Source organism: Erinaceus europaeus, chromosome 16 (assembly GCF_950295315.1).
Source record: "Erinaceus europaeus chromosome 16, mEriEur2.1, whole genome shotgun sequence".
NCBI lineage: Eukaryota > Metazoa > Chordata > Mammalia > Eulipotyphla > Erinaceidae > Erinaceus > Erinaceus europaeus.
Window position 1 is genome coordinate 20295243 of NC_080177.1, and position 26754 is coordinate 20321996.

At 43.7% G+C, this 26754-nt stretch overlaps 1 protein-coding gene across 1 annotated transcript in view; it reads right to left on the bottom strand.

Moving 5' to 3' along the window:
• Positions 1–3576: 3576 nt before the first annotated feature.
• LEO1 (LEO1 homolog, Paf1/RNA polymerase II complex component) overlaps positions 3577–26754 on the bottom strand; it is a 33256-nt gene continuing 10078 nt past the window's right edge. The window contains exons 2-12 of the mRNA XM_007531887.2: positions 25266–26000; positions 23272–23376; positions 20121–20215; positions 17965–18110; positions 16771–16855; positions 14989–15083; positions 13929–14063; positions 12377–12512; positions 11075–11261; positions 6833–6930; positions 3577–3821 (exon numbers count right to left, since the gene is read on the bottom strand). Coding sequence (XP_007531949.1) covers positions 3717–3821; positions 6833–6930; positions 11075–11261; positions 12377–12512; positions 13929–14063; positions 14989–15083; positions 16771–16855; positions 17965–18110; positions 20121–20215; positions 23272–23376; positions 25266–26000 — 1922 coding nt within the window. The 3' untranslated portion in view covers positions 3577–3716. The remainder of the gene's footprint in view (positions 3822–6832; positions 6931–11074; positions 11262–12376; positions 12513–13928; positions 14064–14988; positions 15084–16770; positions 16856–17964; positions 18111–20120; positions 20216–23271; positions 23377–25265; positions 26001–26754) is intronic.

Sequence of the window (26754 nt, forward strand, 5' to 3'; positions counted from 1 at the left end):
GGGGGGGGCGGAGTCTGGCAGAAGCGCAGCGGGTTAAGCGCACGTGGCGCAAAGCACAAGGACCGGCGTAAGGATCCCGGTTCGAGCCTTGGCTCCCCACCTGCAGGGAGTCGCTTCACAGGCGGTGAAGCAGGTCTGCAGGTGTCTGTCTTTCTCTCCCCCTCTCTGGCTTCCTCTCTGCCTTGTCTCTCCTCTCTCCATTTCTCTCTGTCCTATCCAACAGCGACATCAATCATAACTACAACAATAAAACAAAAAGGGCAACAAAAGGGAATAAAGTAAATATTGAAAAAAAAAAAAAAGCAAACTGAGCGAAATTCCTACTCTTAGAAACCAGACACAGAGGGAAGAAATAGAATTATTAAAATGTAAAAAAGGCCCAGTGTGGGCCCCTGGAGGTGGAAACTGAAACCTGAGAAACGTCCAGCCTCAGGGGCGTCTGATGGAGCTGCCTCGCGTGCTGTAAACTGCAGAGTAGACTGAGTGCTGCGGGAAGGAACTGCTTCTGCTGGGGTGAAATGTTGGCGCGCTCCTTGCAGGAAGCCCCCAGAAAGTTCCAGAAACGAACAGGAAGGAACTCACCTCTCCCCCTCGATTTCCTCTTCCTCTAGCGCCCCCTAATAGGGGGCATCGGGCAAAAAAGGAATGTAGTTGTGGAGAACTGGCATCAGCCTCACTAAGCTTGGTGAGGAAGAGTAGGTTTGCAAATGAGACCCCAGAGCTTCATAGCTGATACACAGAGTCTACTAGCTAAACAAACAAACAAACGAACAAACCAACCCCGCGGTCAGGAGTCGGGCTGTAGCGCAGCGGGTTAAGCGCACGTGGCGCAAAGCGCAAGGACCCGCGGGCAGAAGGATCCCGGTTCGAGCCCCCAGCTCCCCACCTGCAGGGGAGTCGCTTCACAGGCAGTGAAGCAGGTCTGCAGGTGTCTGTCTTTCTCTCCCCCTCTCTGTCTTCCCCTTCTCTCCATTTCTCTGTCCTAACGACAACATCAGTAACAACAGTAAAAAACAAGGGCAGGAGTCGGGAGGTAGCGCAGCGGGTTAAGCGCACGTAAGGATCCAGGTTCGAGCCCCCAGCCAGCTCCCCACCTGTGGGAGAGTCGCTTCACAGGCAGTGAAGCAGGTCTGCAGGTATCTTTCTCTCCCCGTCTTCCCCTCCTCTGTCCATTTCTCTGTCCTATCCAACAATGACATCAATAACAACAACTACTACAACAATGAAAAACAAGGGCAACAAAAGGGAAAATAAATAATAAAAATAAATATAAAAAAACAAAAACAAGGGCAACAAAAAGGAAAGTATTTAAAAAAAATAGTAAAGAACTGTTTTTTAAAAATACAAGGGCATGAGGAATGTTATGCATGTACAAACTATTTTACTTACTGTTGAATGTAAAACATTAATTCCCCAATTAAAAAAAGAAAAAAAAATACAAGGGCAAACATGTGTATGGTAGTTTTGTTTTTTTCACTGTTTCTATTTTTGATTAGTGATTTAATATTGATTTCCAAAACTATGAGATAACAGGGGTATAATTCCACACTATTCCCAGGACCAGACTTCTGTGTCCCCATTCCCTCCACTGGAAACTGCAGTAGTTTTCCCAAGGTCACAGATACGGGCTGGCTGTTATTTTTATAACTACATATATATATTTGCCCATTTTGCCATTGGTCCTGTCTTCCCTTCCTGTCACACCTACGTCTGCTACTACTTCCGAATGTCCTTTCTTTTTTCCCCTTCTCTCTCTCGGTCCTGACGGAATTGGAGTTCTGAGCCCTGGTCACCTTCCCCTAACTCTTCTCCCCATCTAGGAATATGGACCAAATTCTCTAATATGGTGCAAAAGGTGAGAGTTCTGGCTTGTTTTTTGTGTTTGTTTAGGGACTTAATACTGATTTACAAAGTCAACAGGGGTGTAATCCCATACCGTTCCCATCACCAGAGTTCTGAATCCCCAAACCCTCTATTGTAAGCCACAGCAGTTTTGCTAAGGTTGTTGATATGAGTTAACTATTATTTCTACAACTATGTCTATATTTGTATATAATTGCTCCCCCCCATTTTTTTTTTGCCTCCAAGGTTACTGCTGGAGCTTGCTGCCTGCACTATGAATCCACTGCTCCTGGCGGACTTTTTCCTTTTTACTGGGTAGGACAGAGAGAAATTGAGGGGAGGGGTAGAGAGGGAAAAAGACACCTAAAGACCTGCCTCACCACTTATGAAGCGACCCCCCTGCAGGTGGGGAGCCAGGGGCTCAAACCAGGATCCTTGTAGGTCCCATCTTCTTTTCCTTTCCAAGTTACACGTAACCCTGTTCCTACATCCAAATATCCCTCTTCTCCCTCTTCTCTGAGAATTCAGATTGGCTTCTGTAATTGCTTCTCTACTGGACATGGATTTTGGCTGTACGGTAGTTTTATTATTGTTGTTGAGATTGTTTGTTGGATAGGACAGAAATGGAGAGAGGGGAAGACAGAGGGGGGAGAGAAAGATTGACACCTGCAGACCTGCTTCACCTCTTGTGAAGCGACTCCCCTGCAGGGGGGGAGCCTGGCGCTGGAACCAGGATCCTTTGTCCTTGCCCTTTGCGCCACATGCACTTAACCCGCTGCGCTACCGCCTGATCCCCCCCCCCCTCCATGTTTAATTGCCACCAGGGTTGTCTGTGGGGCTTGGTGCCAGCACTACAGATCCACTGCTCCTGACAGCAATTTTTTATTTATTTCTCTTTTCTATTTTGTTTGATAGGTAAAGAGAAATTGCAATGAAAGGGAAAAAATAAACAACTGCAGCACTGCTTCACTGCCTGCTATTGGGGAACGGGGGCTCAAATCCAGGTCCTCCTGCACAGTGTGTGCACTCAACTGGGTGCCATATGGCAGATTTAAAACATGACTTCCACATTATTTGCCACTCCCTCCATCCCAAAGAGAAACTGTATTTTCCTCTCATTGAAGATGGGTTCACACTGTCTCACATTTAGTGAGCAGAATGTGGTGGGATGCTGTTGACTAAAATGTTGTCGGGAGTGCCAATATCTTAACGATCAAAAGAAGTACTGCGGCACTGTTTTGTTTTATTTATTTATTTTGGATAGACACACAGAGAAAATGAGACAGGGTGGAGAGACAGAGAGGGAGAGAGAAATAGAGACACCTGCAGCCCTGCTTTACCCCTTGTGAAGCTTGCCGCCTCCCGCTGAGGGAGGACCAGGGTTGGAAGCCTTGCACGTGGTAGCGTGTGCTCTACCAGCTGAGCCGCTGCCCAGCCCCACTGTTGGGATTCTTTTTTAACTGCACACCAAAGAATGTAAGAACAGAACATCAAATTTTCATTAAGGAGAGGCACTTACCCTAATCTCTGTCAGAACAGCAAGGATTAGATGCGGGTAGATAGCATAATGGTTATGCAAAGAGACTCTCATGCCTGAGGCTCCATGGTCCCAAATTCAATCCCCCCCCCCACCATAAACCCGAGATGAGTAATGCTCTGATAAAAAAACAACAAAAAGCATGGATTCAATAAAACCTGACTCAAAGCACTAACAAAACTTTGCTCTGGAAAAAGTCAATTTTCTTTAAAAGTTTATTACAATTAAAATTACACAAAAGGAAATCAATTCATCTCAATCAAAATAACTCATGTTTACATCATATTTATAAAACAAGCTGTACATGAAAATATATAAAAAGCCTTCACATTTCCCCTCAATCATCGTCTTCTTCCTCTTCATCACTGATGACATATTTCTTGTGCTTCTTATTTGCTTTATCGTCATCTTCAGCTTTTCTCTTTCCAGAAGGTTCACCTTCCTAAACAAATAAAACGATTTCATTTTAAACAAAGCAAAGGACACATCAGGATAAATACTCAGTGGACTGTAGTTTATTGCAGCAGATTTGGGGATTCAGAAGGGGGAAGGGAGGAGCATTAAGGGGAGGTTGGGGACTTAAGTCCCTGTGATGGAACAAGATGATGGTTTAACTGCAGATAAAACATGCTGATACCTATACTGTGACAACAAGTCTGTAAATCAGCATGCCCTCAATAAGCTGGTACTGGAAATGGCAAAGGGGATAAAAATTATTGCATTTTGGGAGTTGGGCGGTAGCACAGCGGGTTATGTGAAGGTGACGCAAAGTGCAAGGACCCGCGTGAGGATCCCGGTTCGAACCCCCGGCTCCCCAATTGCAGAGGAGTCGCTTCACAAGTGGTGAAGCAGGTCTGCAGATGTCTTTCTCTTCCCTCTCTGTCTTCCCCTCCTCTCTCCATTTCTCTCTGTCCTATCCAACAATAACTACGTCAATAACAACAACAATAATAACTACAATGATAAAACAACAAGAGCAACAAAAGGAATGACTATTTTTAAAAACAAACAAACAAACAAGGGCAACAAAAGGGAAAGTAAATAAATAAATAAATATAGCTTAGCTATTATCACCCCTCCCCATGTAGACCTTATCTACAACTGAAAAAACATAATAAAAGTGAGAAGGAAGGAAGGAAGGAAGGAAGGAGGGAAGGAAGGAAAGAAAGAAAGAAAGGAAGAAAGAAAGAAAGAAAGAAACATGAAGACAGTGGAAAGGCAAGGTAGCAGGGCTGATCAGTTCTCCTAGGAAGGTACAGCATGCTGACGCTTACAATGGGGTGCCCAGTGGTGTGCCCCACTTGCCCCTAGAAACTCTTCCCTTCCCCGGCTCTGGTACTGGAACCTCCAGTCCCTGCCTCAGCATCTCTGCTGCTGTTAGTGCCTTCTCCGCTGCTGATAGCTCCATCAGGGACTCGGAACCAGGACAGTCCCAGCCTCCCTTCAGTACGGGCAGTACCCAGGATGCAGAGGCAGTGCTGGGGCACTTTTCATGAGTGGGATTCTGAGTGCTTTCCCCCTACCGCCCCCAGTCCTTGCGCTTTGCGCCCAATTTGCTACCGCCCGACTCTCCTTTGTTTTTTGATTGCTGTAATTATTGTTGTTATTGATGTCATCGTTGTTAGATAGTACAGAGAAAGTTGCTCTTGTTATTGTTGCCATTGATGTTCTTGGATATGACAGAGAGAAACTGAGAGAGGAGGAGAGGCAGACAGAGAGGGGAAGAGAAAGACAGACACGGAGGTTGAACTGTTATTGGAAAATTGGGAATTGTTATGCATGGACAAACTATTACATTTTACTGTCAACTGTAAATCATTAATCCCCCCAATAAAGAGATTAAAAAATATCTATGTACATGTATGTGTATATATGTGTGTGTGTGTTTATCAATGAACTACTAAAAAAAATTTAATAAATAAAAGTAAAACAGCCATTCTGGATTTCCAAAGGGGAAGAAGCCTCATGAGTGGTGAAGCTGTGTTATGGTCTCTCTCTTCTCTTTCTGTTTCTCTCCTTGTCTCTCACCCTCTTTAAGGAGCAGTGGAAACCGTGCAGGCTTTATGAAGTCCTAGGAATGGCCTGGTAGCAAAAATAAATTTAGCCCCCCTTTTTCTTAATCAGCAGAGACCAAAGCACTATTCTGCCATTTATGACATTTCCTTTGTTTTGTCTAGTTAATGCCAGGTATTCAACCCAGGGCCCTGAACACACAAGGCATGTCTTCTACCACTGAGCCACCTCCAATGGCCCTAAAAACAGATCTCATAATCTCATGTGTGAGAATACTGGGAGGAACAGAAGTTCTACTGCAATTTTCATTCACACTTTCTGCTTGCTAACAAATAAAATACCATCTGTTTAGATGAGAATTTCTGTTTGCCAATAGTTCAACACACAGAAAATGTAGTGTTAAGAAGCTTCCTATCTAATTTAAAACTATAGTGTAGAATAACTAACCAATTTCTAGTTATTTTCCATAGCATGTCCTCTCCAAGACTGACTGGTAAATATTAAATGTTGTAGTTAATAAATAATAATTCAAGAACAGAGATCACAGGAGCTCACAGTTCACAGAAGGCCAAAACTGATCAAACTAGATTAAAGTCACAGATAACAGGAACACAATATTGATTTTCTGCAATATGGTAGCACACTCATTTCAACAATTGCCCTGCTAAAAATAACAAACAGTCATGGGAAAACAAACAGTTCAATGTGATGGCAAGACAATAAGGTACAATCAGAGGCCAAAAATTAAAAAAGAAAGGAAGAACCCAGGGAGAGGAATACAGCACTAATGCGGGCTTGCTCCTTGAAGGCATTTACCACAAACATAACCTCTCAATTACCTGTGCTGAATGACTTGTGTTGAGTTTTCTAGTTGAACCCTGGCCAGTATCTAGGGGCCCATGGCCCAGGCCTTTGCAGCTCCCTGGCACACCCACCTGGCCAGCCTCTGTGCCTGCAAGCTGACATCCCTCAACACCCAGAGAATGGTTCCATTTGGCCATTCTTCTAGCAGCCACTGCCCACACCAGCTCTGTCACTGCATTTATCTCAGAGCGTCAGTGACATGTAGAAACATCTGTCTGTGTCCCAGGGCTCTGAACCCATTGTTAGGCCAGCAGTTAGGTCTTGGGAACAAGGAGAAAAAAAAAAAAAACCAGCAGGTTAAGTGCACGTGGTGCAAAGCTCAAGGACCGGTGAAAGGATCCCGGTTCCAGCCCCCAGCTCCCCCCGTGCAGGGGAGTCACTTCACAGGCGGTGAAGCAGGTCTGCAGATGTCTTTCTCTCCCCCTGTCTTCCCCTCCTCTCTCCATTTCTCTCTGTCCTATCCAACAATGACGACATCAATAACAACAACTACAATTAACAATGAAAAACAAGGGCAACAAAAAGGAAAATAAATATATTAAAACAACATCTAGAATTGAATAAATGTAGTTTTACCTCATCGCTGTTGAGCTTCTTTGCTTTGAGCAATCTTTGAGCCTTATCTTCTTCTGATCCCTCATCGCTGTCTGAAGAATAGATTCTGGCCCGTTCCTCTAAAAGTGCAGAAAGGAAATGGATTGTGAGTGACTTTCAAAGACAGTGCCCTAGTTATTTCTGGATTTCACTGACTCCTTGTCTATCTTACCAATGGCCTGAGCCCAGTGCTAATGGACTTGTTAAGGTTTTTAATCTCTAGTTCCTTGAACATCATGTAACTCCCTAAAAGCCTCCACTTTTGTTTTATTTAGCTTTTATGCAGTTTACTTTTTTTTTTGTCTCCAGGGTTATCAGTGGGGCTTGGTGTCAGAACCATGAATCTACTGCTCCTGGTGGCCACTTTTTCTATTTTTATTGGATAGGAAAAAGAAATTGAGAGGGATGGGGAAGACAGAGATGGAGAGAGACAAAGAGACATATGCAGACCTGCTTCACTGCATGTGAAGCAGCCCTCTTGCAGGTGGGGAGCTGGGGGCTTGAATCAGGATCCTTGTGTTGGTCCTTGTGCTTCGTACTATGTGCGCTTCACTTGGTGTGCCATTGCCTGCCTCCCCCCTTTTTTACTTTTTTATAAATTTTTTTTTGATTCTCTTTATTGGATAGAGACAGTCAGAAATCAAGAGGTAGGGAGAGAGACAGAAAGACAGCTGCAGCCCTGCTTCACCAATCATGAAGCTTCCTCCCCTACAGGTGGGGGCCACGGGTTAGAACCCCGGGTCCTCACGCACTGAAATGTGTGCACTTAACTAGGTGCACCACCACCTGGTCCCTGCCCCCCCCCCTTTTAACAAATACTTTTTCTATGATAAATTAGCGTGCACACACACAAGTCTCCATACTGTACTCCCAAAATAAACCGGCAAGGAGTCTTATAAGATAGCCAGAAAAAAAGTATTCTTGGGAGTCGGGTGGTGGTGCAGTGGGTTAAGCGCACGTGGCGCAAAGCGCAGGGACCGGCGTAAGGATCCCGGTTCGAGCCCCCGGCTCCCCACCTGCAGGGGAGTCGCTTCAAGGGCGGTGAAGCAGGTCTGCAGGTGTCTATCTTTCTCTCCCCTCTCTCTCTGTCTTCCCCTCCTCTCTCCATTTCTCTCTGTCCTATCCAACAACAAAGCAACGTCAACAATGGCAATAATAACCGCAACGAGGCTGCAACAACTAGGGCAACAAAAAGGGGGAAATATGGCCTCCAGGAGCGGTGGATTCATGGTGCAGGCACCGAGCCCAGCAATAACCGTGGAGGAAAAAAAAAAAAAAAGTATTCTTGAAATCTGCTACTTAATAGGGACAAAACCAGGATGTGTAATCGTTCAGAGTATACTATAGTGATTCCTGACCTCTAGCAAAGCTAATCTAGTTTCAAAGCCTCGTTTTACAGACAAAGCACATGACATTCAGGTGCAGTACTTGCCCCAGGCTGATAAGCAGTAAAAACTGTAACAAATCCAGGAGGTGGCACACCTGATTAAGTGCACACATTACGGTGCACAAGGACCCAGGTTCAAGTCCTTGGTCCCCACCTGCAGGGGGGAAGCTTCATAAGTGGTGAAGCAGGGCTGCAGGTGTCTCTCTCTCTTTCCTTCTCTATCTCCCCCATTTCTCTCAATTACTCTCTGTCTCTTTCCAATAATAAATAATAACAGAGTTAACAATTTGTTTGGCTTTGTATGTTAACTCTCTTTTCAGCCACCAGGTTCCAGATGCTAGCAGGATGCCAACCACACTTCCCTGGACAGACAACCCCACCACTATGTCCTGGAGCTCCATTCCCCAGAACCCGGCTCCACTAGGGAAAGAGAGAGACAGGCTGGGAGTATGGATCGACCTGTCAATGCCCATGTTCAGCGGAGAATCAATTACAAAAGCCAGACCTTCCACCTTCTGCATCCCACAATGACCCTGGGTCCATACTCCCAGAGGGTTAAAGAATAGGAAAGCTCAACCGGCATAAGGATCTCAGTTCGAGACCCCGGCTCCCCAGCTGTAGAGGAGGAGTCGGGTCAGAAGCGTCGAAGCAGGTCTGCAGGTGTCTTTCTCTCCTCCTCTCTCCATTTCTCTCTGTCCTATCCAACAACGACGACAACAACAACAACTACAACAATAAAATAATAAGGGCAACAAAAGGGAATAAATAAATATAAAAAATATTTTTAAAAAAATGTTAAAAAAAAATAGGAAAGCTATCAGGGGAGGGGATGGGATACAGAGTTCTAGTGGTGGGAATTGTGTGGAGTTGTACCCCTCTTATCCTATGGTTTTGTCAGTGTTTCCTTTTCATAAATTAAAAAAAAAAAACTGTAACAAGAGTTTTAGATAACATTTATTTAGTACTGCCATGTGCCAGGCACTGGGCATAGTTCTTGATATGATTTTCACATTCAGTTCTCAAAATGACTCCTCAGCTTGTAAGTATTACTGCTAACAGGTCGTTCATCCCCTGATTAGAGGAGAGAAGGGAGGGCACACAGCTTTCAGAAGTCTTCCAGCTAGAAGTGGTGGGACAGACTGACTAAAATGGGAGGCATCTAGAGAGTCCAGCCCAAGGCTTCTACTTTCAGGGATAGCCTGCTTTGCTGCATGCCACCTTGTGCTGGCTGTAGGGCCGTCTCTGGGTGGGGACCAGGAAGCTCTGGTACTGTGGGTGAGATCACTATCTCAGAAGTAAGTCACGTGGCCTGGGTTCAAGAGCTGATCACTGACCAGCTATCTGTCTCTGGACAAGTTACTCAACATCGCAAAGTTTCACTTTTTTTCCCCCTCTTCTTCTTCTTCTTCTTCCAGGGTTATCACTGGGTCTGGGTACCTACACTACAAATCCACTGCTCCTGCAGGCCATTTTTCCCATTTTGTTGACCTTGTTATTGTTGTTGCCATTGCTATTGTTGGATAGGACAGAGACAGAGAGGGAGAGAGAAAGATAGACATCTGCAGACCTGCTTCAGTAACCCTCCCCACCCCACAGGTGGGGAGCTGGGACCCTTACGCTGGTCCTTTACACCATGTGCTGGTCCTTAACCCGCTGTGCTACTGCCCAGCCCCCTTGTCTCACTATTAAGAACAACAACAACAGTGCGTGGCAGGAGATTGCCGTGAGGATCAAATAGGATGAATGTAGGATTTAGCATGTGCTGAGTAAGTGTAAATGACATTTTTGCTATTTGTGACAACAGGGAAAATGCAAAGCGGGAATTGAAAAGAAATGCCATGTACTTGCTGAATAGTCGGATTTCTTGATTTCACATTATCAATAAGAAGAGGTGAGGGGGGTCGGGCGGTAGCGCAGCAGGTTAAGTGCACATGGTGCAAAGCGCAAGGACCGGCTTAAGGATCCCAGTTCAAGCCCCCGGCTCCCCACCTGCAGGGGCGTTGCTTCTCAGGCAGTGAAGCAGGTCTGCAGGTGTCTGTCTTTCTCCCCCTATCTGTCTTCCCCATCTCTCTCCATTTCTCTCTGTCTTATCTAACAACAACGACATCAATAACAACAACAATAATAACCATAATAATGATAAAACAACAAGGGCAAAAAGGAAAAAAGAACAACAACAAAAAAAAGAATAGGTGAGAAATTGGACTGGTAAACATTCTAGTCAGAAAGCTGAAGTTCAGGCAGGGTAGACAGCATAATGGTTATACAAACAGACTCTCATACCTGAGGCTCCTAAGTCCCAGGTTCAATCCCCCTCACTACCATAAGCCACAGCTGAGAAGTGCTCTAGTGTTTATCTCTGTGTGTCTCTCTCTTAATCTCTCTCCAAAATAAAATGAATAAAATTTAAAAAATAAAATAAAAAGAAAGCTGAAGTTCAAGGGACGAGGCTGAGAGTGGGAGCGACAGCAGCCTCTACGCTTACGCTCACATGAATGAATTCAGCAGTCATTTGAACTTAAAAGTGTATCACTCTTTAACAATGCTACTTAAAAAATAAATAAAACAAAAACGTGGTCCAGAAGGTGGTGCAGTGGATAAAGCATTGGACTCTCAAGCATAAGTTCCTGAGTTCAATCCCCGGCAGTACATGTACCAGAGTGATGTCTGGTTCTTTCTCTCTCTCCCCTCCTATCTTTCTCATTAATAAATAAGATCTTAAAAAAAAAAAAAAAAACACAAAAGCATCCGGTGTCTGGACACTCAGACTGCACCTAATGCAAAGATACATTTCTGATCACTGAAAGGATGAGGTGTCATTTCCAGGGCAGACTCACCTCGAATGCCCCCTTTGTATCGGTTTTTAATGGCAGCCAAGCTGATGGACTCCTCGCCTTCGTCTTCTTCATCGTATCGATCAGGTTCCAGGTAGCTGGCACTCAGCCCTCGCTGGTGCTGTTTCTCTCTCATTCGGCGCTGCTGAGACTCCCTACGGATAGAAGCTCTCAAACGTTCTTCTTCTTTCTGTAAAGAAGCAGAGAACCAGTCTCATGCCCACTGCCCACCTGAACCCACTGTGTTGCTTGTGCCCTTGAGCTCAGCCCTCTCCATTCCTCGCCTGTTCCCACACTCGCATCTGGTTTAGTTCTAAGGGGTGAAGGCGACACTACGTGGAAGGAGGCAGGAGATTTCCAACGGCCATTTTCCCCTTTCACTTGACAGGACAGAGAGAAACTAAGAGGGAGGCAGGGAAGGAGACACCACTCGTGACGTTTCTGCCCCGCAAGTGTAGTCCAAGGACTAAAACCCAGGTACTTGCACATAGTAATATGTGTGCTTAACTGGCTGCAGCCCCTGGCCTGATTTTTTTTTTTTTAATGCAGTGCTGGGGGTCAAACCCAAGACTTTGCACAAGTGCAATATTGTTGAGCCACCTCCCCAGGCCAGTTTTTATTTTATACTTCTAGAGGATGAGAGACAAATCCCACCCCACCATTTATGGAGTCACATGTCTGTTCTTGGTGCTCTTATGTGGTGCTGGGGTCCACACCCAGGTCTCACCCTGAAGCAGTTACTCCATCCATCCATTCCACTGCTAAAGGCACTGCCCACCCTTTGTACTGTTTTCTGACAGGAACTCTAAATCAGACACAGACACTTTAATCACCTTTGAAGTTATCTCAGATGGTTCAGATCCTTTTAGTTGTCATTGTGTTGCTGAGCTCTGAGGCCCTTGTAGGGAGACCCTGAGTCTTTATGTCTGTCTGTCAAATACTTAGGAACTGAATGCAGCTCCCTGTCTATGCCAAAGTGAGTCAGTACCATGAGGAAAAAACATTTTGGGGAGAAGTACTATTCTTTTTTATTATTATTTTGTATTATCTTTATTTATTTATTGAATAGATACTGCCAGAAATCAAGAGGGAAAGGAGTGACAGAGATGTGGAGAGACAAGAGAGACACCTGCAACACCGCTTCACCACTTGCAAAGCTTTCCCGCTGCAGGTGGGGACCGGGGGCTCGAACCTGGGTCTTTGCGCATTGTAACATGTGCACTCAACCAGGTGCGCCACCTCCTAGCCCCAAGAAGTGTTATTATTAATTAGCAAAGACTCCAGGATCAAGTTTTGCAAACATACCTTAATCATTTCTGTACGCTGGCATTCGGGGTCACGACCAGCCATCGGCAAGATTCTAATCTTCTGTGTCTTTGAACATCTATCCGCAAGTGACAGGGTCATTTTTCTATGTGTGGCACTGTCCGTAGAGTGAGGTCTACCGGAAAGTAAATAAAAAAAAAAATGTTTCACCGTTTTTTAGCGAATACATTTGTGAGCCAGTCACATTAGCATCGCCATAACAAGAAATCAGGGCTCATTTCCTATACTCTAGATGAAATTGGCAGACATGGGCATTCTGAACTTCCTTCATTTGTGGACCACTGAGACTTTCTTATGAGTTAAGGTGGAAAACAGAAAGCCAAAGTTTAAAAAAAAGGCTTTCATAGAACGACCACTCTTTAGGAGCAATTTAACAGGCTGAAACGGTTTCCACTGAATACTAGTAGTCAGCAGGTGCTTTGTGTTCTACATGTTATTTTACTTATTGTTGCAGCTACTCTGAAATGACTGTCAGTTTATAGATTAGGAAAATGAGCCAATGAGAAATTGAGAAAGTTGCATAAAGCAGAAAAGGGATTCAAACACAGGTCTGATTTTTTTCTTTTCCATTTTGTTGTTGTTATTATTGCTGTTCTTGTTGGATAGGACAGAGAGAAATTGAGAGAGGAGGGGAAGACAGAGAGGGGGAGAGAAAGATAGACACCTGCAGACCTGCTTCACCACCTGGGAAGTGACTCCCCTGCAGGTGGGGAGCCAGGGCTCAAACTGGGACCCTTACACTGGTCCTTGTGCTTGACTCCAAGTGCGTTTAACCTAGCGTACTACTGCATGGCTCCCCTGAATATATATATTTTTAAATATTTATTTTCCCTTGTGTTGCCCTTGTTTTATTATTGTAGTTACTATTGTTGTTACTGATGTCATTGTAGTTGGATGGGACAGATAGAAATGGAGAGAGGAGGGGAAAACAGAGTGGGGGAAAGACAGACACCTGCAGACCTGCTTCACCGCTTGTGAAGCAACTCCCCTGCAGGTGAGGAGCTGGGGGCTCGAACCAGGATCCTTAAACTGGTCCTTGCGTTCTGCCCCATGTGTGCTTAACCCGCTGTGCTACCACCCGACCCCCAGTAAGGATGCTTTTTGTCTGCCTGTTCAGTTTGGAGAGAGAGGCAGAGAGAGAGAGACCGAGACCACAGCACTTAAATTTCTTTCAATGTGGTGGGGACCAGGCTCACACTTGGATCACACACATGGCAAACAGCGCACTATCCAAGTGAGCTATTTCACCAGCCTGCAAGTATGTTATATACTCCTCTGGGCAGCTGCAGAAATGGCCAGACTCAACGAGCAGACATTTTGGTTCATGCTTACAGTCTTGTATAGTTTGGGTTGCACAAGCTGGCTCCATAGAAACAGCAACTTTTAGTGCATTGGATAAAATCATGCCCTCTGATTTTTCAGAGCACAATAGCAGATCTCAGTCTTTGACATTGGTCAGGACTTAGGCATTTTGAACAACATCTGTACTTGCTTTTACTGTAAGAAACGACGCAGAGAGGGGTTAAGTTACCTGAATGTGAGTTTGGTTTTAAAGACGGCTTGTCCCTGCAGACCAGTACCTTGTCTTATAAAAAGATGGTTGTGATCGCCCTGCAGTGGAGCTTTGTACACATCGAACACTTCATTGCCTAAATGCAGTGACATGCTGCAAAGAAGGAACATCTGTGTGAATATTAGAGGCATAAAGCTTTCTTTCTACCATCCTACTGCCTTGAAAATGTGATTCAACTTCTGCACTCTCTTTTACTGTTTCAGAATAAATAAATAGACAGACAAATAAGAAAGCATGATGTAAAAAAAAGAACAACCTGCAGAGAAGAGGTGCTGTGACATTTATTCAGCCTACTGCTTTCCCTGGGAAAGAGCTTTTTTTTTTTTTAAATATTTATTTTATTTATTCTCTTTTGTTGCCCTTGTTGTTTTATTGTTGTAGTTATTATTGTTGTTGTCGTTGTTGGATAGGACAGAGAGAAATGGAGAGAGGAGGGGAAAACAGAGAGGAGGAGAGAAAGATAGACACCTGCAGACCTGCTTCACCGCCTGTGAAGCGACTCCCCTGCAGGTGGGGAGCCGGGTTCGAACCGGGATCCTTATGCCGGTCCTTGTGCTTTACGCCACCTGCGCTTAACCCGCTGCGCTACAGCCTGACTCCCAGGAAAGAGCTTTTATAAAATGTCAGCATTAACTGTGCAGTGGGTGATGGGGAGGGAGGCTGAGCTACTGCTTCCAGAATACGCTGCAGTCAAGCATGTTGATCGTTTTATTTATTTTATTAACCAGAGCACTGCTCAGTTCTGGTTTATGGTGGTGTGGAGATTGAGCCTGGGATCTTGGAGCCTCAGACATGAGAGTCTCTTTGCATAACCTTTCTGTGATCTACCCCCACCACATTTTTTATGCCTATGTGGAAGGTTTTACCCGCCACTCTCTCCAGCTACCTATTTCTTTCTTTTAGGTTTTCCATGCAATATTGGAGACGGAGTGGTAGGAATTCTTCCATAAGAGGTTACCCTCAAAGAAGGCCTGATTCAGAAACCTCATCCTCCCAGCTACATTGTCTCAGTGCTCACCTGCCATCTGACCACTTGACGATGCGAGCATTGCTTTCTTTAATTTCATTTCCTTCTTCATCCCGGCGTATCCGCCATCGGATAGTATTTTCTACCTGTTTGCAAAAAGAAGAGCCTTAGACCACTAGTTTAAACTGATGCTACACTTCTTTTTGCTTCAAAAGACACATATTCAAAGAATAAGCATGTGTAGGTAGTGACAAAAACAAATATCCAACACTGAAATTCCCTTGTTTTAATCCCAGAGCTGGTGAAGAAATGAATTACATATGCTGACGTGGAGTCCCAAGTGGACGTGTACCCAGCTGTTACACCTGCTACCATGTGAAAGGACATAGGTTCAAGGCCCAGTTCCCACCTATAGGGGAAGCTTCATTAACAGTGAAGCAGTACTGCAGGTGTCTCACTTTTTTCCTCTTCCCCTCTCAACTTCTGTCTTATCGAATAAAAAAGAAAGGAAAAAGAAAAAGAAAATAATGGACACCAGGGTTGGTAGATTCATTGTGCAGGGAAGGGGGAGATAGGGAGGCAGGAACTTGAATCCGGGTCCTTTTGAAGGGTAACCTTTGTGCTCCACCCAAGTGCATAACTGCCCAACCTGTAAAGTCTCCTTTTGAGTAGGATTGGTTTATTCAGAGAGACCAAAGAGTCTAGAGAATCTCCTTTACAGGAAGCTGCTAGAGCTTCCACCTTGTACATATTAAGGTAGCTGCTCTAAGTACCAGACCAGTGGCTACGGAGTAACAGCAGTCTCCCTTTGCTCTCCTTGATCAACTAGAAAAAGCAACGAAAATCACCTGAAGGGAGTCAGGCAGTAGCGCAGCGGGTTAAGCGCATGTGGTGCAAAGCGTGAGGATCAACATAAGGATCCTGGTTCGAAGCCCGGCTCCCCACCTGCAGGGGAGTCACTTCACAAGCGGTGAAGCAGGTCTGCAGGTGTCTATCTTTCTCTCTTCCTCTCTGTCTTCCTCTCTCCATTTCTCTCTGTGTCCTATCCAACAACGACAACATCAATAACTACAACAATAAAAAAACAAGGGCAACAAAAGGGAATAAATAAATATTTAAAAAAAAAAAAAAGAAAATCACCTGAAGATAAAATACAACCAGGATTTTTCCCCCCCTTCTTCTTCTTTTTAATTATTTATTTTTATTTTATTGGGGAATTAATGTTTTACAGTCGACAGTAAATACAATAGCCTGTACATGCATAACATTTCCCAGTTTTCCACATAACAATACAACCCCCACTAGGCCCTCTGCCATCATCTTTTTTTTTTTTTTTTTAAACCAGAGCACAGCTCCACTCTGGCTTATGATGGTGCTGGGGACAACCAGGATTTCTTCAGGAACTGTAAATACCAAGCCAGTATTACTTATTCTGAATGAAGAAGTAGTTACTAGTTTTGAAAGCATGAAAAAAAAAAAATTTTACAATGAAGAAATAAAAAAGTGACACCTTTACAGAGAGAAAGCTATACATTTTCTACTTTATTCTGAAAATGCAAACAATTAATTTGTTGACAAAACAAGAATCTTAGCAGCCCAGGAAGTGGTCCTGTGGATAAAGCATTAGGCTTCTGAACATGAGGTCCCAAGCTAGATCTCTGGCATTGCATTTTCAGAGTGATGCTTGGGTTCTCTCTGTCTCCTCTCTCTCTTCATTAATTAATATATAAATCTTTAAGGAAAAAAACAAGAAACAAACACGTCTCAAGTTGGCATCCCCAAGTTTTAGTTCATAAAAAAACAAAAAGGAAGGAGTAAAACAATGAATGGTACCTTTAATTTTAATCTGGTTCTACCTTCTTCATCCAGCATCTCCTCATCTTCAAATTCATCTTCATAATATTGAGGGTCAAAAGGTCTACACAAAGTTGTAAAAATTAACTATTAATCATATTTTTACAAACAATATACTGTTATATAATAACATTTCTATTAACATCTACCATTATACTACAAAGTAATAATATAGCAGGGGCCAGGTGATGGCACACCTGGTTAAGTACACACATTACAGTGCTCAAGGACCCAGGTTCAAGACCTTGGTCCCCACCTACAAGGGAAAAAGCTTCACGAGTGGTGAAGCAGGGCTGCAGGTGTCTCTCTGTCTCTTCCTCTATCTCCCTCATCAATTTATTTCTTTTTTTTTAATATTTATTTATTTTTGTTGCTTGTTGTTTTATTGTTGTAGATATTGTTGTTATTGATGTTGTTGTTTAATAGGACAGTGAGAGATGGAGAGAGGAGGGGAAGACAGAGAGGGGGAGAGAAAGACAGACACCTGCAGACCTGTCTCACCGTTTGTGAAGCGACTCCACTGCAGGTGGGGAGCCGGGGGCTCAAACCGGGATCCTTCTACCGGTCTTTGCGCCACCTGTGCTTAACCCGCTGCACTACCGCATGACTACCCCCCCTCTCAATTTCTATCTCTATCTAATAATAATAATATTTTTTAAAAAGTAATAATATAGCTAAGTCATAGTGGTTAGGCCAGGAACGTAGCTCAGTTGTAGAGCGTATATGTCTTATATACACAAGCTACTGAGGTCAATCAATTTCCAGCACCACATAAAGAAACCCCTGGCAGGGGGTACACCTCAAAGCTGTGAAGCAGGTCTGCAGGTGTCTTATCTTTCTCCATTCTCCATCTCCTCTCCCCTCCCTTCTCAATTTATCTTTGTCCTAGCAAATATAAGGAAAAAAAAGGGATGGCTACCGGGAACTACAGAGCCATAGCACTGAGCCCCAGCGACAATGCGGGGTGGAGTTAAAATAAATAAGTAATAGTAATAACAATAATAGGAAGGGTCAAACTGTTAAAAACAATTACAAGTTTCAGAGAATATGCTGAACTGTCAGAGGTGCACGACCAATTTGCTGTTCTGTGACTAATTAGCTGATGTAAACTCATGTAACATACAGAGAGTATCATCATTTGTATCTATAATGATTTTCAATTAATTTCCTTACCTGGGCTCTACACTGAGAAAGTTGGGTAGTTTAACAAAATATAAGTCGTTTCCTAAGTCAGTGTTTACTTTGGGTATTTCCACTTCTATTCGGGTTTCGGGAATTGGTTCTTCTTCCTGTTGGTCCTGAGGTAATCCATTTTCATCCTGGTAAAAGCACCACAGATTTTTTTTTTTTTCCTCCAAGGTTACTGCTGGAGCTCAGTGTCTGCACTAAGGAACCACTGCTCCTGGAGCCTATTTTTTCCCCTTTGTCGCCCTTGTTGTTTATCGTTGTTGTTGTTACTATTATTTTTGTCGTTGTTGGATAGGACGGAGAGAAATGGAGAGGAGGGGAAGACAGAGAGAGAAAAAGACATCTGCAGACCTGCTTCACCGCCTGTGAAGCGACCCCCCTGCAGGTGGGGAGCCGGGGGCTCGAACCGGGATCCTTATGCCGCTCCTTGCACTTTGCGCCATGTGTGCTCAACCCACTGCACTACCGCCTAGCCCCTGCACCACAGAATTTTAAAGCTTAGTGAGACTTTAGAAATAGTTTAGTGGGAGTCCGGGGGTAGTGCAGTGGGTTAAGCGAACATGGTACAAAGTGCAAGAAGGATCCCCACCTGCAGGGGAGTTGCTTCACGGCGGTGAAGCAGGTCTGCAGGTGTCTATCTTTCTCTCCCTTTCTCTGTCTTCCCCTCCTCTCTTCATTTCTCTCTGTCCTATCTAACAATGATCACATCAATAACAACAATAAAAAAAAAAAAAGGGCAACAAAAGGAAAAAAAAAAAGAATAGTCTAGTGACTTAGACATCATGTTAGGATTATAACAGCCCTCCATATCCATCCCCATCTACCCATATTCCAAAACATCCCTAGGGAAACAGGATCCATTTAGAAATATTAATATAAGAAAATCTCTCTCGGGGGTCGGCTGTGGTACATCCGTTTAAGTGTAAGTAATTCCAAGTGCAAGGACCCAAGCAAGGATCCAAACTCAAGTCCCTGGCTCCCTATCTGCAAAGGGAGACACTTCACAAGCAGTGAAGTAGGTCTGCAGGTGTCTATCTTTCTCGATCTCTATCTCTCCTTCCTCTCTCAATTTCTCTTTGTCCTATTCAATAACAGGAGCAGTGGATTTGTAGTATTAACACTGCAATAACCCCAGTGATAAACCTGGAGGCCAAAAAAAACTATTTTGAGAAAAAAACTTCTGCATATTCACAAGTATGAAATTAATGACTATTCCATATGAATTCATTTTACCTCTTAAAATGAGAGGAGACTGTTAATACAAACTTTTTTTGGCATGAACAAGAGCAACTGGCCAGGAGACAGCTCACCCAGCAGAGCACATACCTTACAGTGCCAGAGCAGCTATGAAGGGACCTTCTATCACACGGGGGCAACACAGACAGCACCAAGTGAACTCCACGGAAAAGAGAACAGTGCTCTAGTGTCTCTCTCCCTCTTCTTCCCTCAAAAAATAAAGAATGAGTGGCTGGACTGACAACGAGCCAGTAGCACAGCACACTTTCATTTCTCTATACTGCACCAACAATAGCAATAAGTAACAATACTAATGCCAGTGGTACAGCCAGTAGAGAGCACATGTCCCCCTAAGTTCAAGCAGTGGAGCAGTGTTGCCGGCGTCTCTCTTTCTCTCCCTCTCTGTGTCTCTGTTCCTAGTTTCTATTAGGAAAAACAAGTAAACAAATGGCGGGCAGGAATGGCGGACTGCATTGCAGGTACCCAGGCCCTGTGAAAACCCCTGTGAAAAGAAAAAAAAAAAAAAAAAAGAAAAGGAGGGGTGTGGGGAGGGAGGCCAGGGAGACAGCACAACAGTAGCAATGCCAGAGGTCAAACTGGGACCTCATGCTCGAGGATCCAATGCTTTGTCCGCTGTGCCATCTTCCAAGCCGTTATCTTGAGAGAGGAGACAGGTACAATAGCACTGCCTCATTTTCCATAGAGTATCTTTGGCGCTGTTGACGGTGCTCCCATGTGGTGCCAGGGCTCCAACCTAGATGCCCACACATTGCAAGGCATGTGTTCCACTGGGACCTTCAGCCTCAGGCATACGAGTACTGAGCTCTTAACAAGTTGAGCTATTTCCCCCGTCCTGCCTGAAACCTCTTTTCTAGCCCCTAGTTCCCACTGCTCAGTTTACTCACAACAGGCTGTCCTGGAGTTGGAGGTTTATCTTCTCCATCACTTCCTGAAGAAATGTCATCTGCACCTCCAAATAGATCCATGGTTCCAGTATTATCTTTAATGGAGAGAGAAAAATGTACAGATTAATATCTGTGACAGCATTTCTTTTTTTTATACATATATTTATTTGCCTCCAGGGTTATCGCTGGGGCTTGGTGCCTGCACTACCAAGCCACCGCTTCTGGCAGCCACTTCTTTCCCCCATTTTTACTGGGTAGGACAGAGAGATATTGAGAGAGGAGGGGAAGACAGAGGAGGAAAAACCTGCTTCACCACTTGTGAAGCGACTCCCCTGCAGGTGGGGAGCCAGGGCTCAAACCTCAATCCTGCACTTTGTACTATGTGCACTAACCTAGTGTGCTACCACCGGGACCTCTCCTACTTTTTTTTGCATCCTTGTTCTACTTTTCTTCATTGCCCCTAGAGCCCAAATGTCTTCCTATTCCACCCAGGGCAAACCTGTACACAGTCCAAGTTTTGAAATTACACACTGCATGGCTCATCCTATCAAGCCAAACTTCCTGTATGATACCAACTGCATTGTACTTCGGAAAAAGATAAACTATGGAGATAGTAAAAAAATAATAATAATAAAATAAAATGTTAAGTACAAATAAGTAAGAAGCTGTCAAGGCTTGGGATGTGAGGGCACATGTATGAAAAGGCAGAGCACAGAGGATTTTTAAGGCAGTGAAACTACATATGTGACACCATAATGATAGACGTGTCACTATACATTTGTCCAAATCTGCGGAATGTACAACACCATGATGAGTAAAGCCTAATGTACACTGTGACATGGGGTAATTATGAGGTGTCAATGTGGGTTTATCACTGTACCCTTCTGCTGACGAGCGTTAGTAATGGAGGAGGCTAGCAGCTGTGAGGACAGCAGGTACATGGGAAGTCTGTTCATTCTCTTTAATTTTCCAGTAACTCTTAAATTGTTCAAAAAGAAAAAAAAAAGTATTAGTAATAATAATAAGCAGCAAGGCAGGTCAAAGTAAAGTTTGCGTGATAAAAGTATCAAAAGCAAGATCGGCACATTCTCATGGTCCTTGATTTACTTTCTTGGTCCCTGTCACATCTGAAACACTGTATATTTAATTTACTTGTTGTGTTTATCAGTCTCTCTGGCCTGCCTAATTCTATCAGAATGTGAATTCCAAAAAGGAGAGATCTTTACTGGGGGTTTGATCATTTCAACCTCCCCAGTTCCCAAAACAGTATAAGGCCATAGCAGATTGTCAATAAATAACTCCAAGTAAGATGAAAGAGTGAACATAATGAATTTTCACAGCTATGAGTATGAACAGTAAACAGCAGCATCTCCCTTTAACAGGTCGGAAAATTGAGATAGGGAGTCGGGTGGTACCGCAGCGGGTTAAGCACACACGGCACAGAGAGCAAGGACAGGCGTAAAGATCCTGGTTCGAGCCCCTGGCTCCCCACCTGCAGGGGAGTCGCTTCACAAGCAGTGAAGCAGGTCTGCAGGTGTCTATCTTTCTCTCCCCCTGTCTTCCTCTCCTCTCTCCATTTCTCTCTGTCCTATCCAACAATGATGACATCAATAACTACAACAATAAAACAAGGGCAACAAAAGGGAAATAAATATTTTTTAAAAAACCCAGAAAATTGAGATGTGACTAATTTGATAAAAAATGTATAGTTGGGAAGTGGAGCCACAAAGACTGTAACTGGAACCATCTCATTCCAAAGTCTATTTATATAACTACTAGTTACAGATCCAAAGATCTTTAAGTAAATCCCAGGGTTTGGTAGGGGCCAGGTGTTGGCACACCTGGTCGAGCACATGTCACACTGCACAAGGACCCAGGTCCAAGGCCCTGGTCCCCATTTGCCAGGGGAAAGCTTCACGAGTGGTGAAACAGTGCTGCAGGTGTCTGTCTCACTCTCCCTCCCTATGTCCCCCAACCCAATCAATTTCTGGCTATCTCTATCCAACAGAAAAAGATAATTAAAAATAAAAAAAATTAAAAAAAAAAGAAAGAAAAAAGAAATCCCAGAGTTTGCCATTTCATTCAGATCTTTTTCTCTCCAGTTGACCCTCTATGTTTAGTCACAATGTTACCGACAATGATTTACATGTTAATTAATATTTAGTGCCTAATTACTACTCAATATAGTAATGGCTATCTATAGCAAACTATCAAGATTTTGTCTGCTTTAACTACTTTGAGAGAAATACCAATGCAGCAGCCCACCATCCGTGTTATTTTACTGGTCTGTCCTGGATGTTCTTATGTGGTACCAAGAATCAATCCCAGGACCTCATGCGTGAAAGGTATGCACTCTACCCACTGAGTCACCTCCCACTTGCTTTAACTTTCACACATCTTCACTGCATGCTGATTTTTCTTCCTTGTTTTTTTTTATTTCTTTATTGGGGGGTTAATGGTTAACATTAATTAACCATTTTACTGTATTAACATTTTACTGTACTAACAGTAAAATACAGTAATCTGTACATGCAGAACATTTCTCATTTTCCACATAGCAATTCAACCCCCACTAGGTCCTCCTCTGCCATCATGTTCCAGGACCCGACCCCTCTCCCCCACCCCAGAGTCTTTTACTTCGGTGCAATACACAAGGCATAGTGATTTTTCAGTTGTAACAATCACACAGAGAAATTAATTTTCCAGATAGATCATTTTTCCTGACAAAAAAAAAAAAAAAAACTACCTTATCTTATGCTAAGTTTTTAAGAACTCTTCACCTAACCTAAAGAGCTTTAAAAAATCAGGTAGCTGTCAAACTGCTAACTTAAGAACAAGCTGCCCTAGAACTGTCACAATGATAGAGACATTGTCACCTCCACCCCAACCAGAGGCTCAGTCCCCTAAATAGAGCCACTCAAAGGACAAAAGAGGAAGCAGTTTTATTTTTCAAATGAAGCAAACAGGAGCAAAGCTTCTCGAATCTTGAAAGCCTTCTTGTGTGTGTTAAGTAAGTGTATCCACACTCTCGCCTGTGGGTCTTACAATCTGGATTAAGCTCCTATCGTGGGACAGTGCTCTGGTTAAATGCACCAAGAGGGGCAGAAATGCGCGCATGCACACAAGTTGCACGTGCATGTGACTGGCATACCTTTGGGCATCTCGGTGTCACTATCCGCTTCTGAGTCAGATGCAATTGCATTTTTGCGTTTCATTCGTAGAACTTCATCTTCACTGTCACTGCCTCTCACAGACTCTATAAGAGTTGAATAAAATATGCACAATCACCATCACATCAGAACTTTGAATTTTGTATTTTAAAAGTAATGCTGAAGATAAATCAGCAGGTAAACATCCATACAAAGGAAAGCTACTCAGCAATAAACAAGAAATGAACTCTTGAAATATGTAACAATTTGGATGAATGGCAAATGCATTGTTAGTATATATTTATATATGCTAAAAATAAGAAAGGCTAGATTCTGGATAACTGCATAGATATGATGACATTTAAAAATACATAAAAGGGGCAAGGGTAGATAGCATAATGGTTATGAAGAGACTTTCATGCCTGAGGCTTCAAAGTCCCAGGTTGAGGGGCCAGGCAGTAGCGCAACAGGTTAAGTGCACATGGCGCAAAGCACAAGGACCAGTGTAAGAATCCTGGTTCGAGACCCTGGCTCCCCACCTGCAGGGGGTCACTTCACAGGCAGTGAAGCAGGTCAGCAAGTGTCTATTTTTCTCTCCCCCTGTTTTCCCCTCCTCTCTCGATTTCTCTCTGTCCTATCCAACAACAACAGCAATGGCAACAATAACAAGGGCAACAAAATAGAGAAAATAGCCTCCAGAACAGTGGATTTGTAGCACAGGCACCAAACCCCAGCAATAACCCTGGAGGCAGAAAAAAAAAAAAGTCCCAGGTTCAATCCCCCTGCACCACCATAAGCCAGAGATGAACAGTGCTCTGGTTTAAATAAATAAATACAAATAAATGAATTTTAAAAAATCAAAGCTTGGCCAGGGAGATAAAATATGGTTACACAAAAAGAATAAAAGACTTCCATGCTTGAGGCATTGAGATTACAGGTTCAATTCCTAGTACCAACAAAAGTCAGAGTTGTGGTTAAAAAATAATAATTAAGATAAACTTAATAAAAAAGGACACTGATTTCTGCAGGCAGAAACTTAAAAAAGTACACTGAAACAAAATCACATTTATTTGACTCATTATAGAAGATGTAAAAATACCAAAATGGAAGAAATAATCATATCACTACAGATGGTATGAGTGTTTACCTAAAGACATCAAGAAAATCAACAGAGCCACTATAGAACTAACTAAGATTTAAATAGGATGAACAATGTATGGTTCCCTACCATGGCCCTAGTCTTATATTAATTACTTGGCTAGTATTTGGAAGTTGTATATGAACTTTAGAAGATCGTGATAATAGTGCAAACAACTCCATTCTGAACTAGTTACTGAATACTTACCACAGCCCCATAGTTAATACAGACTTATATCTCTGGAAATATTCTGACTTCCTCTCTAATAATGTTGAGTCTGGTTTTAAATTCAATCCTGTGAACTACGTATTTCTAACAGGGCAAAAGATACATCTATCCCCTTAAATTTAAGCTAAGACAACAGGATAAGTAGGTAATGATAATCACCTAAAGAAGCAATACAGTTACTTCAAGACTTCCAACTGATCAAGATTATTTTTTAATACAAAAAAGATCTCTAACTTTAAAAAAAAATTGTTTATATTTATTTATTTTCCCTTTTGTTGCCCTTATTGTTTTTCATTGTTGTTGAAGTTATTGTTGTTATTGATGTTGCCGTTGTTAGATAGGACAGAGAGAAATGGAGAGAGGAGGGGAGGACAGAGAGGGGGAGAGAAAGCCAGATACCTGCAGACCTGCTTCACCACTTGTGAAGCAACTCCCCTGCAGGTGGGGAGACGGGGGGGCTCAAACCCGGGATCCTTACGCTGGTCCTTGTGCTTAACCCAGTGCACTATCGCCCAACCCCCAGAAATAAACTAATTTTTAAAGAAAACAACAAAAGGGCACAAGTGGCACTGCTGTGTCTGTCCACTGCCCGCACTAGCCCACTTGGCTTCAGTGGATTCAATGGATCACCTAATTTATGGTCCTGCTCCTCTTCGTCATCTGAATGCCTGGGCTCTTCATCGGAGGCCTGGGGCCTTTCGTCATCGGAATTGTGCATCTTCTCCTCATCAGACATCGGTGGCCGGTCTTCTTCATCCTCGGAATTCTGCTTCTCGTCGTCATTATCAGAAGCTGCTGGCTGCTCGTCATCAGAATTGGCCTTCTCCTCTTCAGACAGTGGCTGTCTCTCGTCATCTGAGAGCTGAGGCCTCTCCTCGTCGTCTGTGTTCTGCATCTTCTCGTCGTCGTCAGAGCCTTCGGCCCTCTCGTCATCATCTGAATTTTGCATCTTTTCATCATCTGATTGGTCGCTTTTATCTTCCCGGTCCCATTTTTCATCATCGGAATGTGCTTTTTCAGAACCTTCTGCTTCTGAGTGATGGCTCCCCACATCTGACCTGTGTCCTTCATCTTCGTCATCATTATGGGCTTCAGACCCGCTGTGCTGGTCTACGTCCGAGGGGTCATTGTCTTCGTGGTCAGAACGCTCAGATACCTCTGATCTGTTGTCTGATCTTTCAGAGTGATTGTCACTCCCACTGTGATGAGACACTCCTTCATCCTCACTGTCATCTCCAAACAGTTCCTTGTTACTTGGTTTTCCTGAATCACCTCTTTCATCTTGATCGCTCTCGCTTCCAGAGGCGTTACTGCCAGAAGCAGCATTCTCCTGGTCAGAGTCCGAGTCAGACCCAGAGTCAGGATCTATGGGATCAAAGAAACACAGGCAGAGTAAGAAACAACAAAAGTAGATCCCAACAGAAAAGAGGTGAAATAAACATGTCCAAAGCTACTGGAACTGGGGCTGGGCAGTGACGTATCTAGTACAGCAAGGGACTGGGTTCAAGCTCCTGGTCACCACCTGCGGGGGGGAAGCTTCACTAGTGGCAAAGCAGTTCTGCAGGTGTCTCTCTCTTCCTCTTGATTTCCCCCTTCTTAATTTCTCTCTGCCTCTACCCAGAAAAGAGGGGGGAGGGGTAGGAAACTAAAAATGGCCACAGGAATTAGTAGATTTGTTGTGCAGGTACCAAGCCCCAGCATTAGTCTTGGTGGGGGGGAACTACTAGAACCAATTTCCTCAGTCCTTTGGAAACCAATCAAACATATTATCAACCAGGAAAATGCTCCAAGAAAAATCAGCTGAATCTCACTAAGAAAACAATGTTGAGGGGGCCGGGTGGTGGCGCACCTGGTTGAGCACACGTTACAATGCGCAAGGACCCAGGTTCGAGTCCCCAGTTCCCACCTGCAGGGGGAAAGCTTCACGAGTGGTAAAGCAGTGCTGCAGGTGTCTCTCTGTCTCTCTTCCTCTTAATTTCTGGCTGTCTCTACCTAATAAATAAATAATGATAAAAAAAAGTTAAAAAGAAAACAGCTTTGTAGTATTTCAGCTTATCCTGCTCAACCCCCAACCCTTGCTCCACAGCTCAATTCTACCTTAAGAAAATAATCTCCGGGG